Source organism: Manduca sexta, chromosome 3 (assembly GCF_014839805.1).
Source record: "Manduca sexta isolate Smith_Timp_Sample1 chromosome 3, JHU_Msex_v1.0, whole genome shotgun sequence".
Lineage (NCBI taxonomy): Eukaryota > Metazoa > Arthropoda > Insecta > Lepidoptera > Sphingidae > Manduca > Manduca sexta.
This window is the reverse complement of record NC_051117.1, coordinates 3,596,943-3,618,007: the sequence shown is the minus strand read 5'-3', so window position 1 is coordinate 3,618,007 and position 21,065 is coordinate 3,596,943. Positions and strand designations below refer to the sequence as shown.

The window sequence follows — 21,065 nt, the reverse complement described above, 5'->3', positions numbered from 1 at the left end:
CTTGTCATTTTTAATATTTCCCGCAGTAAGCAGTTTCTTTTTGTTGACATTGGGGGAGACTTGTGAATGGGATAATGAAATCTCACGACGTAGCGACTGCAAGACCCTGGAGGAAACAGAAAAAGGGATATATATTATATATTAGTGTATACAATCATATTGATATATTCAGCATAAAGAAAACATCTTATATTAATTCCTTAATCCCTAAAAAGCAGTTAAATATTCATCTCAATAATTTTATAACTTATTTTCTGATAGTAGTTATTTTTGAGTTACTTATAATATTCACTCCACAAACGTGTAATTTAATAGTGAAAACTTTATTTTTATATTATATTACTTTATTTTAGTTAGACAGAATGTTGTATTGTAAGCCGTATGTTTTCCTATGAGGCAATGGCAATTTCTCGTCAGTCGACATTCTATTGGAACCCACTCCGCTTACTATCAGATGCCATAGTATAAAAAAAAATAATCTTACCACGAGACATCAACATACAGCCACCAAAATAAATTTGTGTAAACGCGACAAAAACATGTCAATCATATTACTACACGCATGTACCGTATCGCCACGATTCGATATTCAAATTGTAATGTACAAAGCAGATTTTTTTGCTGTTTCACTCAAACACGGACACACGGACATGTGTTCGTGTTATTAGATCATTCACTTTAATTTAAAAACCGGAGACAAACCGGATGACCGAAAATATTCAACGCTGAAAAGTTGAGACAAAAAATGTTTTCTAAGATGACATTTTTTGCGAATATTTTTTATGTATGATATATATTTTAAGCCATTCATATAATGTCTGTTCAGTTATGATATATACTTTAAATGATTTTATTTAGTCTGAAAATATTTTTGAATTAAGAACGCGTTGTATAAAATAAAGAAAAAAGTTTGAATTTAGAATACGTTAACTTATTTTACCAAACTTTTTACATATACTTCTTGGGTTCTAAATAAAAATATTTTTGCTGTTTTAACATTAGATAAAGAAACCTTCGTACAATTTTTATGTTTATAAATTGGTTGTAATTTAAGATTAATTTCCACCTTGACAAGATAATGAGGGATCAATTTCGAAAAATACCGTAAAGAATATGTTTTGTAAGAACACAAATTAAGCAACTTCCTCGCTATACGTACATAAAATCATTGAAACTTGAACTATAAACATTGCCGTTAACAATCGTATTTCTACATGTAAATCTTCTCAAAATAGGTCAATGCTAAATACCAACTTGATAACATTAAAAAGGATTTAAATCTGATACTGATCAAAATGATCAAATTAGGTATCCTAAAATTAAATTAAGAACATTTAATCTTAACTCCTAAGTAATGTCTAGGTATTGCAATACAACAGCAAAGGCGCTTTTTTTGTTTTAAAACAATAATCGACGTTCCATTTCATGCTAGCGATAGCCCAATAACTGACCCGCGCGCGAAGGCCGTTTTGTATTAGCTTTTAATAAGTAATTGTACACCAAACCGTACCAATTTCGTCATGAATACACGTTTTTTACACACGCCTCGCAGCAATCTCGTTTTCTCGAAAATAGATCTAATATGTTGAATATAATTAATATCATACCGGCATGATCGATGCGTGTTCTTTTTGACTATCATTATTTTTAAATTACCGTATTGCGTAATTTAGTGAAAACGGAATGTTTGTGGTAACGCGAAATTTTTGAATTTGGAAGGCGGCGTTCCGTGACTCGCTTTTTTAGTTTTTAAGCATACTTGTTCTCGTTGAACGTGTATTTAGCATACGTTTTATTATAAAAGTAATTTTGTTATAATAATATAGAATTAATGAGACTAGACCACGATACGCCGCGTATATATCCGATAATATGTAATTTTACACAATTTTGTTACAAACTCGTTTGCCCGTTACTTTTATGAGGTGATTTCTTCTGACGTATGTTATTTTTTTGTTACAGATGCTTTGGCTGATCACGAAGACTGATTAAAATATTTATTAGAAGATTTAAGAAATGATGGATCCATGAAGTTTCTTCCTAGGTAAAGTGACTGACCTAACTGTATATCGCTTGTTATATTAATTTTAATAGCTGTATTCAAATTAATATCTAATTTATTTCTAACGGCAATTTGTTAGTGTAAAAAATGACACATCGAACACATACAAAAGTTTTCTCTAATTCCTAATCGAATGTTTTTCAAATCACATATCCGGCCAGCAATAAATACCGGTCTCCAAGAAGGTCGAATACAAAATAAGGCGGGTTAATTTTTAAATTTCGAAAACAATACAATATGTTAGTATAAACAGAAAACATTCCGCAGCATTCAGCTAATCTCACCGTCGACAAAGACCATTGTATCTCGCACATTGTTTCGGCTCATATCGAAAATGAATCACTGTTTTGATATAACACTTAAATTGTATTGAGTTTTTTGATTGTTTATACGTTGTTAAATAAACTGTCCACGGCTCGCACGTCGTATTTATAAATATAGTACAGTTTTTAATATATTGCTATAATATTTACATATTTGTACGATTTGTGAATGTCTAGAGTGCGGCTGAATATACACTATCATCTTGTACGTGGTTCAATTAGTAGCTTTTGCAAAATAATTATTAAAAAAAAAAACTGCGTTCTAATTTGTACTTTATTTGTTCCCAGGACGGACTCGTTTCAGGTTGTGGTCCTCGAAAGAGTCCAAACACTGCAATGACTACTGCGATGGCCGCGCATCAAGAATCTATCCACGAGAGATTACAGCCGGCCACCGAGGACCCCATCTACCTTCACCATGGCCCGGCCTCGTGGCCTGAGGCTAGCGACCATCAGGAGGAGCACAGCACCGACATGTCCCCCTACTACAACATGCCAAAAAGGAACAAGAGGAAAAACTTCAAACCCAGATGCGCTCCGAATGCATCAGCTTTTTCTGACGAGTCGAACGGTGCTAACTACGAAGACAATGGTAGCCCTGTAAATGGTAACGATAGAACAACACCAGAAAGAATGGAAGATAAGGACGATTATCCAAAAATAGGCGTTAAAAACTTCAGTCTCCTAAAAGGAGGCGCAGTTGACCTCAGCAGGAGATTAAGCACAGATTCGAATGAAAACATAGAATCAAATTACCAAAACAGGTTACCCGAAGATAAGAAGGTGGACACCTTCCAACGGTCATACATCCACAGCCTGCAGATGAACCAGGAGGGAGAAAACGACAGAACCATGTTGAACTTTAACAATTTACAAAACAAATCATTTTGTGCCAAAAATCCTTTTGCTATATCTCAGCTTATTAAGACGAATTCCCCTCCTAGGAGAAGGGATTCTGAATCCGATGACGATAAAGGTCGGGATATGAATTCTAATGAAAGGTTAGAGGGCCAAGAGCCGATGGAGCTTGATACTCCTCAAAATGGTGATACAAGTAACACTACTAATAGAATATTAAGAGACTACGCCATGAATACTATGAAAGAGTTGCTTGGGATTTACGGTTTGTCGTCGAATGAAGTGGCCGATGCTATCACGGGACAGATTAGAGCTCTGGAAGCACTTCAAGGTAATTTTATATTGTTATTGAATGTCATTGCCGTTTAAATTATGTTTTAGACTAACAATCTGTCTTGCTGTGTATCTGATTGAACATTCTTCACACGTGTATCATCTATCAAGTAATGGTATTTATAATATAATTCATCTAATGGAGATTTGAATGATTTTGACTTATTCAAAGTCTACATATAAAGTATTTCCTTACACTGTCGTACTTTGAATTTGTATTTGAATACTATATTATGTAAGTACACTGTCTCGGTGGTGTAATTGTATTACGTGCGCGGTATGTCACGGCTTTGATGTCTCGGGTTCAAATTCCGATTCGGGAAAAGTTATTGGTCGTTTACTCAATATCAGTCCGGAGTCAGGAATTTGTGCCCGATGTGGGCATAAGCTCGCCTCTTATCATGGGCGAAAAGTGAGTGCCAGGGTTACATCTCTGCCTACCCCTCGGGGGAAAGAGGCTCGAACATCACATCATAGGACGAAAAGTGAGCGCCCCCTCCGGGGATAAAGGAGTGATATGAATTTGTTGTTAGTTAAACTTCGGGTGTAGAAATAGCGTAGTCTATAATCTCTCAATTTTTTTCCATCAGGCAAACCGTTCACCCAGCTACCACTAAGTCTGAAGAGACGGCACGACTCTACCATCGAGGATGGCACTGAGAGAAGTCTTCGAAGATCCTCGTCGGCGACAGAAGACGAGGGATCAACTAACATTACTCCACCGAAAACTCCTGACAACGATTTAGAAGCACAGAGGTAAGTCCTTCACAATGTTGTTAAACAAAAAACATAAAGACGTTTTGTTGAACATTATTAAATAATTGATTTGAATTTTAAAATACTTTAGATACATTGATGTTTTTAAACAAAACATATCAGTGACACCAAAAAAAATATTTTCTGTTTTTACTTTAGAATATCGTTTGCGCGTGAGTGCGAGTATAACCTTTTTTTCATGAAATTGTTTTTTTTTTTATGGAATTTAATCAATATTTTTTTTACAGACAAAGAGCTTTGCAAATAATCAACCAACAATCGATGAGGCTGTTCAACAGATCCCAAGAGGAAGATGGCAGCGGCTCCGACGATGGAGACCAGACCCTAGACCTCAGCGTGTCCAGAGACACGGATGGACAGGTAAGCAACTTGATTAATCTTGTCGTACTAAGGTCCTGTTTCACAAGTTTCAGGTGAATTTTATTTGTCATTATATTAAACAGGTAATGTAGATAGTACTCATTTTATTTCCATTTATTTAGGAACGTAGATTCGAGTGTGACATTTGTATATGATCGGCTCATAAATTTGTGTGACGAGTAGCATTTACTCAGAAATTGTGAAAGAAGCCTTTTCTCTGAGGACGTCTTATTCAGTCTTTTTAAAAATTATGATTGTTTTTTTACTAGCTTTTGCTCGCGGCTTCTGCGTGAAGGAATTTTCCGGGATAAAAGCCCCGCTATATATTTTCCCGGGATAGAAAGTAGCCTATAACCTTTCCAAGATCTTTAAATATCTTCATATCAAATTTCATAAAAATCCGTTCAGTAGATTTTGAGAAAATCAATAACATACAGACAGAATAGGGGGCTTTGTTTAATATATATAGATCTTGTTTGGGTAGTTTTGTTTTAATTCTATATTAATAGCCTTTTTGTCAGTTAACTCGATGAGGAAAACTTAATGGCATAAAATTATTAACCCAATGAAATTGGGAAGAGCGAATTTAACTAAATCATAATCTTCAAGGAATCGATCAAATATTTTAAATATAATGCTCGATAATTACGGCAAAATATAAGGTTTTATAGAAAATTCATATCTCAAGACCAGAATTTAATGCAAACTACATTCTTTGAAATATTTAAAGGTTTCCGTCTAAAATTCAATATTGTAGCCTGTTCAGATTCTTTACGAAATGTTTGAGTTTTCCTCTTAATAAAATACGAAATAAAAATAAAATTGTTAAGTTGTGGTCATATTATATGCAAATATATTTATTTATAAAACTTTGGACGCACGTCATTTAAATATAAAAAACGTAATCACACGTATGCGCAACATTGACGTATATACACGTCAACAATTCACGATATAAAAATTAGTTTTTCTTAGAAATTCGAGATCCGTATAGATTGTTATTTTTTTACAAGGAACAATCGACGACCTCCAGCGCAGGCAACAGCGTGTCCGAGTTCGAACAACAGAATATTATAATGAGAAAGAATTTGGAGGATTTGGCACATTTACAAATGCAAGTGAGTATCCTGTTGACGTGCAGTGACGTCAAACAACCTTCAAAGGAATACGTTTCGTTTTGACAATTAAATTTTTTTATGATATTGATTTTATTATTAATTTTATCCCTAACTAACTTTCGCTCGCGGTTGCGTCTGTGTAAAAAATTTCGGGATAAAAAGTAGCTTATAGTATTCAGGAGTAATGTAGCTTCCTATTAGTGAAACAAAATCAAAATCAGTTTAATAGATCCTGAGATTAGCGCATTCTAACAAAATAAACTCATATATTAGTAAAGTTTTAAATATACTAAAAATACAAAAATCTTGCTCTAAAAACGATTTTTTACCAAAAACCATCACTTGCTTTGATCTTGAAACCTAATATGTACAGCTAAAAGGGTTTGACCTAGAAATGTTTATAATAAATAATAACGAAATTTACACTTATTATAGAATTTATATTACCACAATAAACAGCAATATCTGATGTATTTTTATATACTTGTATCACCAAATCTGCTAAACTATGTTACCTACCTGCGCGTGATTACATTAAGTACTAGAAAACAACAAGGTTATAAAACCACTTATCCGTATTAAAATAAAATGTTCTCAAATAGTCGTTTTTCTAATGAATATTTCGCGTCAATTAACTTTGATACCAATGTCAATGAGCACAACATCTAGAATTGATTGATACTTGTTTTTTTTTGTTATATTCACATTTGCACATGTTATACGTAAATATAAATAGAAATTGTTCATGGTTATATATTTAGATTTTAGACGAACTATTAAATAATACCGTCAAATTGCGAACAATTGTTTAATCAAGCTTGACATTGGAAATAGAACTTAAATTTAACGCTACTTAGGTTCAAAATAAAAATATTGTGTCACAACATTGCCGTAAAATTGCGAACAATTGTTTAATCGAAGTTGACATTCGAAATGGAACTTAAAATTAACGATACTTAGGTTCAAAATAAGAATATTGTATCACAAGATTTTATAATATATATTTTTCCAACAGGGCTACTTTCAAAAGCAATCAATGGATGGTGACGATTCACAAGAAAGGAAGCTCCAGGCAAGCGGTAAGTCATTAAATAATGAATTGTAATCTATAAAACCGACGAACAAAATAGACTAATTTGATTTTGGACTATACAACTTCAAAGGCACCTACCTACCTACATGCATTGTTTTTCGACTATATTCTTTACTTGGTTTTGCTCGCGGCTTCAAACGTAAAACCTTTTCTATTACAAAAGCCCTTAAAACGCCAACGCCATCTAGTTAAAAATCGGACGAAAAATATCCTTTATTTTGGCAAATTATCGGGATAAAGACTTATATAATTCAGGAGATGGTCAACCCAAGTGCTAAATTTCATCCAAATCAGTTCAGTTCTTCTCCCTATTCTAACAAACATCATAACGTTTCTACAAACTTTCGCATTTATATTAGTAAGATAAAATTTATATAATCTGAAATATATATTTTTCACTCCATTCGCTCCTTAGATAGTAAGATGCAGTGGCGAAGCGTATATGCAACTCTATTCCTGCCGGACTTTAAATTTCATTTCCGTTTGTATTCCGTTAAATTGGCCGCTATATATAAGGCATTTTGTCGATTACCTTTCAAGAATTTCACCCTTCGCCACTGGTATGATGAAAAGTGTTTTTCAGAAACTAGAGCATTTAGCGCTGCAAAGCTAATCGCTGGTTTCTCGGCGACTTATTAGCTTCTATTAGAACATGTTTCACTCAGTTTCATAATTTCATTTGACATGTAAAGATGTTAGACTTGCGTAAATACTCTTTAGATATTGAAAATGGGGGTTTAAATTTCGAACATATAAAAAAAAATAAAGCCGACATACGTCTGGAAAATATTAAGCTAACGGAGAAATATTATAGTGTGAAAATTGATCCAATATACTTTTTGTCCCTTTTTATTTACAAGACATGAACAAATCTACCTACTTCAAAGTATTAACTCCAAGAGACAAAAGCCGCTCATTCACCAAATCATTCTTCTATATTTAAATCAACCGTGAACGAGCGACTCATTCGATTCCAAATTCAAAATTCATTCAAATGACATCCGGATACGTTACTTTTATTTCGTACTAATCTTAGCTTAAACAGTTCGAACAAATGTCTAATTTGTTTTTTACCAAATCTATTTGTTAAATCGATTTTCATTCCACAATTCATTTGATTTCCTTTAGTTCATTTTTTGTAAGTTTCAAATATTAATTGTGTGTATTTTCCTTATTATGGTCAAAACCTACATTACTATATTTTATATTTGATCTGAGATATATCCAACTGTGTCCATAACTAGGTCTCTATCTGGATGAGTACTATTACGTCTTAGAATAACAGCGTAAACTATCTTTTTATTAGTGCTGAAAGTCCAAAATTTACTCGTCGCAATACCTTTTTAGACCAATACTGTGATATCTGTTTTAGATATTATTTATTCGCTATTTTCGTACACAAATAAATTTTAAATTAACAAAGACAATAAGTACCAATGGCGGACTTAGCGCTCTAGGCAATATTTTCCAGACAACCAAGAAATATAAGTAAAAAAGAAAGGGCAGTCTAGTAAATAAAATAATAATTTAGTTTAATAAATAAATAATAATATTAGATATTACTTACATTTATGAGGCCCAATTGCTTAACTACCGGAATTTTGCTATAAAACTCAAACAGTTTGTCATTTGAATTTGAACTCTAAATCCTTCAATGCTTTATAGAATTGTATGGCATTGTCGCATCATATAGTTGTGTCCATGCATTAATTTGTAATACAAATTAATGTTTATGGTTACAACCCATTATAACTCTTTAATGCAATGAATGTGGGCTAGATTACGTAACACACTAACTTTAGCATAAGGTTTTGTTCGAATGACGAAGTTTATCCTTTAAGGAAATGTTATATCTACTTCAAATACTTAGGTAGACATATTTCCACCACCATGAAATATTAGTACTACTTTTAATTCAAAGTTCAGATTTTTTTATTGATTTTAATGACGAGACGAGCTTGCCTTTCGCCTGTTGGTAAGCGATACGACCGCCCATAAACAGTAGAAACATTAACACCTTGAATCACAAAGTATTGATTGGTATTCCACTGCGCTCGCCATCCTAAGACATGAGATGTTAAGTCTTGTCAAGTAGTTACACTGGCTATAATGTCCTTCAAACCGGAACACAACAGTGACTACACCGGGCGGCAGAAATAAACACTGCGGTGGTACCCAAGCGGATTCTCATATGAGAGACCTGCCAGTATTTCACAGTAAACTGAGTAACCATCGCATTAGCGCAAAATCTTTGTATAACAATTTTCCAATAATAATAATAATAATAATATCAGCCCTGTATTATATACTTGCCCACTGCTGAGCACGGGCCTCCTCTCCTACTGAGAGCGATTAGGCCTACTCGGGACTCTCATATTCTCGACCTACCAATTGTTCGCAGTCACACAAGTGTACCAGTTATTTGTTCATAAATCAAAAAAACAAAATTATCCTACTCCCGCATAGGTCCAAAGTGCAGACAATCAAACAATCACAGTGCTAAACAGGTTAATAAACACCAAAACGGCACGACTAGCAATCACAGTCGCACGACAATAAAACGCAAATCGTCGTTCTCCGGACGCCAGAGCTACTCCATTACACAGTAAATGGGAAACGCCATTTGCCTATTTGATAGGCCCCTCCCGTGCGACGATATATCTCAATGATTCCTCGGTTGGCGAGTATAGGATGATTTGTTTTGGGAACTGGGTTAAACTAGTGAGGTCTAATGGCTTGGATGTACTGGGTCTTAGTTCTTTAATTTTTATTTCTAATTTGGTGTCGCCTTTTGAAAATATTAAATGATTTTTCTAAAATCTTTTTAATATTATAACGTCCGAAGTTTACGCGGTAGTGTAATTGAAACATCATACAAAGGAGTTTATAATTTATCAGTAATTGCAAGCAATTTTCAACCCTAAAACCTCTTAAAAAATCCTAAAACCTGTCTTACATAAATCCATTCCAATGTTCTAGTTTAAATTGCACAGGGTACCCTCTTTCTAAGTCTAAATTCACATCTAAAGTTCCCCCACCTGCATAAATTGTTACTAAAAAAAGAACACATAGGTACTGACGCTAAGTACATACAAGCAAGCAATAAACGCTATACACCGCTCCCAGGGTCCGACGACAATTGACTGAATTCGCCTCTATTGGAGCAGATTAGAGCCGAGGCTTCTACAATTACTGGTGGGGGACGATCAGGATGTGGCACTGATTGTTACCTAAAAGCAGTGTTTGATCGCAGTTTTTGATATTTGATGTTGTTTTGAGAAAATTTTTACATATTTTTTTCGTTTTTGTCTATTAACTCATCTTGGTATTTTAAGTAGATTGATATGCTTCTAGTATTAACTCCATAATACAATTCATTATATATAAAACATTAATTACCGCGAATCGAAAATTACCTATCCAATTGCAATTTTTACATCAAGTTACTTATACTACGCATGATCATATTTACCATAGTGTCTGAATTGCTCGTTTACCATTTAAAACATACATAGTTCTTCCCCAAGCATAAATAATTATAACCAAACATCATTTCCATGGAACGTTAAACCAAGAAAAGTTGTATCTGCCACAAAAATGATGGATTCTTTACAACTGTCTGTGAAATGTGACACGTCAGTAATTTATTCAATGATCGGTTATTTCGGATCTTTCTGTTCTTAATTAACTATTCGGTGGTAAATATTTGTTTTTAGTATAATGAACTTTGACAGGACAGTGTTACGGAATTTTGGTTGTTCGTAAAATGTTACGCCTTTCGCCTGTTTTGCATTTATGACAAATTCAAACGGTTTATGTACGTTACTCATGTTTAATTCCAATGTCAAACGATTTTTGTATGTTACTCAAATTTTGTTCTGATTTCAAACGACTTTTGTACGTTACTCACATTTAATTCCAATTTCAAACGATTTTTGTATGTTACTCATATTTAATTCCAATTTCAAACGATTTTTGTACGTTACTCAAATTCTGTTCCAATTTCAAATACATTTTAAATGTAACTCATATTTAGTTCCCATTTCAAACAGTTTTTGAGTGTTACCTATATTTAATTCTTAGATGTTACTCGGATTAATATTCTGAATAAGATGCTTTGATACTTTTAAATGTTTTCATTTAATAAAATGCTGTACTGTTAGATCTTGCATACGACAGTCTAGAATATACCATTTCGAATGCACACACAACTGAAGAGTACGTAAGTGTTACAAACTATAAAATAACGGTTACCAGCTACCGTGAACATAAAAGACAATCAACAAACAACTAAAAAGAAACAGTAACTTATTTCAAACATATCCGCTTTTACACCAACACGCATATAAATTAAGAAAAATGACACACGCCGATTGTTCGATAAAAATCATCGATTAAAATGTTTTCTACGTCTTCCGTCCCTTTCTTCGACGATACGGAACTGTCGCTATCTCTTTCTAACATAATTTTATTAGACCGTGGTCACCGGAGGCTATATATAATTTATAAAGTAAAAAATAGTTTAATTACAGTAATTTAGTCGGTTTGTTTCGACGTTTCCATTCTTTATAATGTGATTGTTAATATTTATCAATATCTACGGATTACTTACTTATTAGTTATGTTTCGTTTTGGGGGTCCATTGGGTTACTTTTGAGAAATGTTTCAATCTTCTAGCCAGTACCTGAATCTTTATCTTTTTCATACATTAAGCAAGTGGGTAGACATACGTGCAACATTAAATTGTCTCAAACTACTTATTAATAATCTTAATTGTCATTCCAAATTGAATTAAAGATTTGTGTGAGGCTACTATTTCCTTACCCTGTCAAAGCATACATTATCTCTAACTAGCAAAAAGTTTGGACCTAACCAACTTGATAAATTGTAGAGAAAAGTAATTAAATTATTCACTTTAAACCCAAAGAGTTTAAACTGATTAACAATACATAAATGTTACACACGCTCATGGTAACCAAAAATCAAATACCAATAAACGGTAAAACAAATACAACAAATAAAACAAAACCAAAACAAACTTGAAGCGAGTAAAAAAGTAAAAAGGCGGTTTTCCTCGTTTGTATCGATCAAAAACGATAACTTGCAATTGGCAATACCGTTATTAATAACTGCATTTCGTATATTTCAAGTTAAATTATAACATTAGTAATTTTAGACAGTAATTACTTGATAAAATAAGTATAATATGTCTTCCTAGTCGATTTCGGCCACAACAACTGTAGAAACTGGACATACTTATCTCGAACTAAGACTGAGTACCCTCTAGTTGTGCTTCTCCCTTTAATGCAATCTTATGTAACTTATATAGAAGTACAACGATATCTAACAAAAAATCAAAGGCGAGTTTTTAATTTTACTTCTAAACTCTATCTTGGCGTAAAGCTAATTTCTATTCTAGAAACGGCTCGAAAAGGAGTTAAATTAGCTTACTTACTACCCATTCTCGAGCAACTTTGTAGATAGTTCAAACAAAAATGCAAATACTTCGGACATGGAACCTTTGTTTTGTAAAGAACGGAGCAGAGATACATGCGATGCCCACAAACTATAAGTTGAATGCACGTTAAAAATAAAATCTACGGAACCGCAAGATATTTAGCTCCCCGAAGTCATAATTTTAATAAAAATATCCGATGATTAGAACACATGTTCCAATTCAGTGTACGAGATTGCCTCGTATAGGATGTAATCGAATGATTACGCGATTAACTCGCTCTTTAATTAGATTTCTATTCGAATGATCGCTTTATTTGTAACCAATTATTGTGTTTATTAACATATGAAATATCTTTGATGTGGACGGCGTCTTTTGTGTCTAAGTTTTTGCGCCATAAATTAGGCATGTTTAGAATTTATTTTATCGTCTTTGGTTCAGCGGTTTAGCTTGGACTGATATCAATAAGGACCTAGGTTCGGACTATAAAAATCTATGAAACTTTTCGAAGATATAATTGTGAACTTTTACTTTTGTCTACAGCTTTGAGAATTAATATAAACGGTATATTAGCAATTATTAAATCATCGTAATAGGCCATTTGCATTGACTAATCAAGCCATCGTAATTTAAAAGACGTTCAGATTTCTTACAATTCGAATGAAAGGACAATTTCATTCGCATCTAACGACCCGGCACAAAGGGAAGCGAGTAAGGCGCGGAACAGAGCGGGCATTCATATCCACACACATGGCGTCTGTGCCGAGCCTTTTGTTAATTAACTTAACGCTGACTTTTGCATCCTGAGACTGGATAGAGGAAACGTTGGAGATGATCGCGAATATTCAATCATTAATAATGTGACGTATTATAACTGAAGCAAGATTCAATTCTCAGTAAAGATACTGAGACTTGGTTAAATAAAATTAAACGTATATAAAACGTACAAAACACATCCATTTTTATATCTCACATGAGTCAACAATTCTTAATTTTCAACATTCAACATAATTTTGCCTGCCATACGCGTTCAAAAATGTATTTAAACTCATGCAAAGAAAAAAGACGATCACACCTCCACGGATTTAATGCGCGTATAATTTCTTTGTGGCACCGCGGCAGAATGTGAACAGACGTCATAAAATATGCATTTCTTTGGATGCGTGCGTTCATCGGCGCGCACGCACACATCGCACCACCCTCACACACGCAACAGCACAATAACTCAATCGTACTACACGCGCGTCCTTTGCATATTCATTTGGCCCTTGCAGTTTGTATCATTGTATAAAATTATAATGCATTATGTGACCTCGGTATTCGTTTTTAAGATATAAATGGTAAAAGGTACCTACATAGGTGCGTTGACACTATTTTATGAATTTCTATTGTGCGCTTCCTGCGCCGTGTTTGGTATATCCACTGATGGGTGGCAGACGGATTGTTCGCGAATGGTAACGCTAGTAATGTATGCGGGGTGGTTTGGGATGAGATTCTTTTCTTGGTTTCTAGCAAACACTTTAACATAAGTTATAATATAAATAATATTAGAACAATATAAATATTTATAAAAAGTTTTTTAATTTTACGTGCCTTATTAGCTTACAAAGGGAACTTGTCGGAACGGCAACATCATACTTTCAGTCAAAAATTCACTTACAAATTATCATAAAACTAAAATCGTAATATTTGTCAGTAATAGGAATTTGTTATTCATGACTTTTGGCACAATGTTACCAGAAAAAAGAACGAGTTATATATTTTTGGTAGAATTACTATTGATTCAAAATTAGTTTCTATAATTCCTTTGTAGAAGATTTTAAATAAGGTAATTTCAAATTTATTTTTTGAGAATTGTTGATTCATACAATGTAGAATATTTGAACAAAGCTGTACGTTAACAAAATACTCAGAATCATTAGGGAAAACACCAACAATAGATAATAAAAAAATTGCGATGTTTTTCCTTATATTGCAAATATCATTGATATGGTGTTCACAATTCAAATGCCCGACACAATAGGATCATACTATGAAAGTACTCACACATTTATTTCTATCGCATTTTACGTGTCATGGCTTCTATTACTGCATTATTATTCCTAGTGTGCGAAGTTTCCGTCAATATTGTCTTTGAATAACGGAATATTTGCTTCGACCTTTCTTTAAACCTTGGTAGTAGTTTTGCGCGCGGTACGACAGCTCCTGGGTTCGAATCCCGTGTCGAGCAAGTGATAGTTTTTCTGCTCAGTATCAGCTTGGAGTCCGGATTTGTGTTTTATGTGGCTATCATCGCGCTCCCTATCACATCATGGGACGGAATAGACAGAATAAAATAGGTGTCCTGGTTGCACCTCTGCCTACCCTTTCGGCGATGAAGGCGTGAAGTGTGTTACCTTTCTTCTACACCGAGTGAATTTATATCTTCTGGATCATCATATTTTCAAAATATTTTTTCGTCAAATCATATACTAGCTTTTGCTCGCGACTTCGCCAACGTGAAGGAGTTTTCCGGGATAAAAGTCCCGCTATATATTTTCCCGGGATAGAAAATTTATAACCCTCCCAGAGTCTTAAACTATCTCCAAATTTCATAAAAAATCCGATCTTTAGATTTTGAGAAAATCGATAACATACAGACAGACAGAAAAGGCGACTTTTTTATAATATGTACAAATTTCAAGTTCAATTCCGTTTCATAAATACAATAATATTTTATATTAATGTACACAATTTAAATCTTGAAAAGCAAGGCTGTACATTAATTGATAATGATTTAATTTACGCATTTCTCAACATGAAGACATTAAAAAATCGCCAACATACATTAAATCGAGACACTTCAATAATCGGATCAATAAAATTCATTTAAAATAATCGGCTCGTGTACAGCTGCCCGTGGAATCGATGAAAATAAAGCATCGATTATCGATACTTCAATCGATATCGATTCGCGATGTCGATAAGCGCACGTCCATCCATCATGTTGGAGTTTTTAGTTTCTAGTTTTAATGAGAGGTTCTTAGAATACGTTTTTGATGGCTAATGAACGCTTAATATTGACAGAAAGATATGTACAAAGTAAAATTGTTTTACTATTTATATTTCTCGTGACCAGTTACTTTTTTTTACAAAATATTTAATGTACAGAGACGGAGACTGCTATTTCATATGACTTCTATAATATCTCTAGCTGCGATATGCTTCGTGGCGTAGTTGCTATGTAGCCAGAAGTCGCGTGTTCGACTCCTGAAATAAGAAACTTTTGGAAGTGTAATGATACTTTTGGAAATGTGTATTTTGGAACTGAAAGTACGCTAAAGTTAACATGATATTGCATTTTATATTAGAACTAAGTATGAACTTAATTACTGTATTCATTAAAATCAGTTTTATCTTCTTTATAACTCCTACATTTTACTAATAAAAATGCTCAATGAAGTCTGTATAAAAATTAGTAAATTAATCTTATCTTGTCTTTGTCCACTGCATTTCTACTAATAAAATATCTCAATGAAGTCTGTATAGAAAGAAGTGACGCGCATCATAACGCCATCTATCGGCAAGCGCCTTCAACTAACATTACCCAATCCAACCTAAATCACCTCAAACCGGAACGACATATTTACATCAAAACTAAAAAAAAGTATCACAGTTATTTACAAACACGCCGGAACATCAATTTCCGCACTTAGAAATTGAATTAGAATAATAAAAATGCCGCGCAGCATCCTTAGTCTGGACCATAAATCTGTTTGAATGACATCCGCGAATTAAACGATTGTCTAATGAAGGCACGCCCAAACTGGACTTGATTTTAATTACATTTTTGAAACTAATAGATTATGTTGATTACTAATAAAGAAAATTGGGACAATGCAAAACATGCCAAAGCGTCTAACGAATACAGTTTTTATTCCCTTACAGACTAAAATACATTTCCCTCACCTCTTCTTTCTGTTTGTTGATATCTGGTCGGTCGTATAACCTAAATTTAATAATAATCCAACAGGCCGGCATAATTGTGTCGACTGCCGAGGGGTGATCATCTCTCATCGACACTTTATAGGACCCACTCACTATCAGGTGCAGTGGAATCACTTAAAAAAACTTGTTATTAGTAGGTAAATCAATAAACTAAAACACAAATAATTTAAGTCAAACCGCCAAATTTAAAGCTGAAAAAAATTTAGTACGCCATAATTGAAACACGTACGAAGACGCGTTATTTCCGCAAAGCATGTGACCTTCTAAGGTCTATTGCGTTCATTTAGGGCTCCTTGAGTGGGCAAAAAATATTTGTAATGTACTTGATTCAATAGCTTTGTATATGAAACTATATATCGGTATTTAGAATACTAGTGTTAATATAACAGTAAGTTAACTTAAAGTTAGAAATGGTTTTACTATAAAAATTAAGGAAAATACCTCCTCAACCTTGTCATGCAACGAAACAATGTCAGTGTGTTTAATTATCGAGCTAAATATTATTACAATTCACAAATATTCATTATTCGACCGTTTCGTATCATCAAATTCTTCATAGTAAACATATTCCACACTACAAACCTGTAGAATAGATACAATAACATCCTTTTCTGGAACTGATTCGAAAATACCTTATCCAAACTGCCTAACAATCCAAACCCAAATAATCCTAAACAACCATTATCCACGTCGTTAACAGCATATCTTCGCGCTAATTGACTACCAGCAAAATAAAAAGGGCCCACCATCAAACGACAGAGTAAACAGAGCAAAAAGTAAACAAGATCATGCGGAATCATTTACTGCAATCACTGAAGGGAGAGAAGACGAACAAAGCAGAACGGATGCGACATTACGTGTCGTGATGGCGATTGATGATGGCGACTGATCGGCTAACGATTTAGACATTGATGGCCTTTTGGAGCATTGTAATTAAGATACTAAATGAATTACAGTTTATAGGAGTACTTTTAAAAACGTTGTTAGAGTAAATACGTGTGCAAGGTTAGAGAAAGTAAACATCCATGATACTAAATACATTACTTTTAAGTACTATTTTCCGAGATAAAGCAAGGATTGGACATAAACGAGACGAGACACACAATGTTAATTAGTATACATACATGACATAAATCACACAAACCCCGTAACAAGAAAGCATTCGCCATTCCCATCACAACGCGCAATATAAACAAACGATCGCCGGCAACACATCTAGATGGCTTATCGATGGATCCCGATTTGATCTACGCATGCGTACGTCCATAATTATCTGCGCTCTTTCATCCGCCGCTGAAAGTTTATGACCGCGAGCCCCGTGTAAACGTCCAATCATACTCAGCACAATTAATGGATTACATACTTATTCGTCGACAATTAACATGGCATTATCGGCGTGTGCTATTGCCTTACTATAACCTGTGGATTAGGAAGTCTTATGCAGCCAGATAAGAGGGATTTAAAACTAATATAATTCAATTTTGGAACAATAACTTTCCGTTTTTTCTTTTCTTAATTTGAATTTGAGATTCCATTAAAAATTTAAATATTTAGTGTCAACAGCCATTTGTTGTTAAATATAACTGATAATTTAAAAGTAAGGTTAGGTTCTTTGTAAATCTATAACCTACTAATTAACCAAACAGACATTGTCTTATTTGCCTATGAATATTAAATACTAACTGTTTTTCATTTAGTTGGTACTCAAAACCATTTTGGGAACTAAAGTGATATTACAAAATTCACATTCATCAAACGCGGCGAACTATCAAACGCACGAAGTTAAAATATTCGAAGTCTGAATTTGCAAAATTCTAAACAATTTTCTTTCCGTAACAGCCTTAGAAAGAATAAGAAAACTTAAAAAAAATATGAAAGCGGTTAAGTCGCTCTCAAGCTATGGCGTGACTAAAAGAAATAGGGATTAATAATATTATATACATAGATTTAGCTTCTATGAGGTATATCAAGTCTGCATTTCTTAATATCATCCCTATGACAGTAATGACGATCGAAGTATTACACATCACAGTTACCGAAGCTATAAATTATATTAACAACTGACAAATAAATTAATATTAATAGATAACGAATTGCAAAAGAAAAAAGTGGACCGAACTTGCGTCGGTGACCCCAGTTTTTGCGTTTAACATTTTTTAAACTAATTTACTCGTGATATGATTTATATAATAAGTACATTAACATACTGAGGCTTTAATTAAACCTCATGTTTTGGAAGTTGGTGGACTAGAAGACTTTCTCTAAAAAACCTAATCTGTTTTTAGACGTCAGATGGAATAATTAATGATGACAGAAAATCTTTAGTTATCCACATTATTGTAGGGGTTGTCGTTTTTATTGCAACATAATTTTAATTCTTTCTATTTATTAGTATCTATTCTTTATTGGAAAAATAAGTTATTCATTTATTCCTTTGAACGAGAAGGCCTTCCTTTTCTACTTATTTAAAGAATAAGAGAATTCCACTGAGTTCTATTATACAATATCGATTCTAAAGCAATACTTGACTTTATCACAATCAAAAGGAAAATCGCATTAATCAACATCTGCCGAGAAAAACTTAACAAAAAGATTCCTTTGATAATACAAATAAATATTTCTCAATAACACAAACTATTGCTGACGATTTGAACTAGGATTACAAATTCAACCAATCCCAATGCTCAAATAAAAACTTCTTAAAATAACACAATGAAACCAAGTTGTATTCAGTACGCTCGACATTACAACATACACAATGTGAATCATCCGCTGTTACAAATTGGGATGCGAGATTCAAATTTTTATTCAATTAGTTACACAGGAACGTCCATATACGTCGTGTATTCAATAACACGTTTTTATGCAAGATTTAGTTTAACTCGCTTATTTATACAAGCCTTGAAATTCTGTATTATTATATGCGTAATGGTTATGATTATGTATGAAAGGCGTCTTGCTATTATGAAATAGGCTGATTAGATTTGTATGGTTTTTACTCTTCAAATAATGCACGTTAATAGGCGTACTTTGTAATGTTTAATGTGTTTCTGTTTTTTTTAATCATCTATTGAATTTAGTCGCCCTGTTGTTAATAAATGAATGAGTAATTTAATTTGCATCTGTAACAGCTGTTTTAATCTAAATTTATATATTTGATTGGATCCCGTTTTCAAGTGGGTTCTTGAGAATTTTCGTTCGAAATTAAATGAATCATCGGAAATTTTGATTTTATCTATTACCGGGAAGAATAGGTTTAGAATTTAGTAGAAGTCAATACTTATTTCTACGAATTGTTTAATAGAAGTTTACAGAACTGTATACATTTCCAAGCACTACAAAAGAAAGCAATTGACATTCGAATAGTTTTTACAATATAATAAAACAAACATAACCACAAAACAGAAATGCCACAACGTATCATCAAATATCATTACGTGCTTGTTTTCAATTGCGCATTCCTTATTAACTTTTTGCCCGTTTCAATATTTTAACATGTCACAAAACGGGTCGACATCATAACTTGTTAATCACAAGAATCCTAACCAGATACGTAAGTATATTCCATCGGTGAGATCTTTGTCCGTTCATACACCCATCGCCCCGCCTTATTACCTCCTCTATGCGTCTACAGCTTCACTCAAATGTACTATCACATTGACTCCACAATCCATTTCTATCTGATCTCCAGTTTCAATAAAAACATTAATAATTTAATCAGCATCGCGTGTCTGGTTACGTTGGACGGTGATTGTGAACAATTCAACATTGCCGTCATCAAATTTGCTTTCGATCTTCCTTGCATGAATTAAGGTTCATATTTGAATTTCCTTTGTGATGACCGATGTAAAGATAAGTTTGTGTTATGAATTGGTGTGTGTAGTAACCACATTTACATTTTAGACATACTTGTAGAGTAAACGTCAATTTAGATGGAAGACGGGCACCGATGTAGGGAATTGATGCAGTTATTGAACTCCGAGTTGACGATCCGTTGGAGAGAGACAATGGACTATATTAATGGATGGATTTTCATTTTTACGAGTTTGGAATATGATTGTTGAGTGAAGGGGAAAAGAATTTAATAAAACGTGTTCACGCTTCGAAATTCCGATTGTTTAGATTTCTGATTGGATACTTCCTTAATTTTTCTTATAATTCATACGATGAATCACAAGGTTTCCAGAAGTTGAATCAAAGCAATTGTTATTACGTTGACTTAATTATTTAAATTGAAGTTTATTAAGACTTCCAGTCTAAAAACCGTGAACAGTTTTTGAGAGATATAAGGCATAATTTGCAATGATTGAATTTAATAGAAAGGAAATATCATTTCCATAACCCAGGGAAAGTAATAAATGAAGCCAATACATCTCGTTCTCACAATATTTCAAAGCTATATTAAATCGACAATTGTTTTCTGAATCTCGTTAAGCCAAGCTGGCTTCATACAAAGTGAATTCTTTTACAAATCATTCGTGCCATTCTTATTTATATAAGTATTTATGAGTAGTATCAACAAACAGTTATAGATTAGTTCATAGAATATTCTGAGACAGAAGTTATAGGCTCTCATCTCTTAGGTCTTGGATGTATGATTTTACATCCAAAGTTTAGGAAATGTGTTCTTTGATATTTATGGACCGACTCGGCAAGTTTTCTTCTTTTTTTTTGTTTTGACAAAATAAAAATATAAAAT

General features: G+C 33.4%; 1 protein-coding gene across 7 annotated transcripts in view; it reads left to right on the top strand.

Annotated features, from left to right (window-relative positions):
- LOC115456040 overlaps positions 1-21,065 on the top strand; it is a 99,084-nt gene that overhangs the window by 60,681 nt on the left and 17,338 nt on the right. For all 7 annotated transcript variants that reach the window (XM_030184892.2, XM_030184898.2, XM_030184896.2 and 4 more), the window contains 6 exons: positions 1,963-2,044; positions 2,674-3,574; positions 4,167-4,332; positions 4,581-4,713; positions 5,727-5,831; positions 6,847-6,910. In XM_030184892.2, coding sequence (XP_030040752.2) covers positions 2,722-3,574; positions 4,167-4,332; positions 4,581-4,713; positions 5,727-5,831; positions 6,847-6,910 — 1,321 coding nt within the window. In that variant the 5' untranslated portion in view covers positions 1,963-2,044; positions 2,674-2,721. The remainder of the gene's footprint in view (positions 1-1,962; positions 2,045-2,673; positions 3,575-4,166; positions 4,333-4,580; positions 4,714-5,726; positions 5,832-6,846; positions 6,911-21,065) is intronic.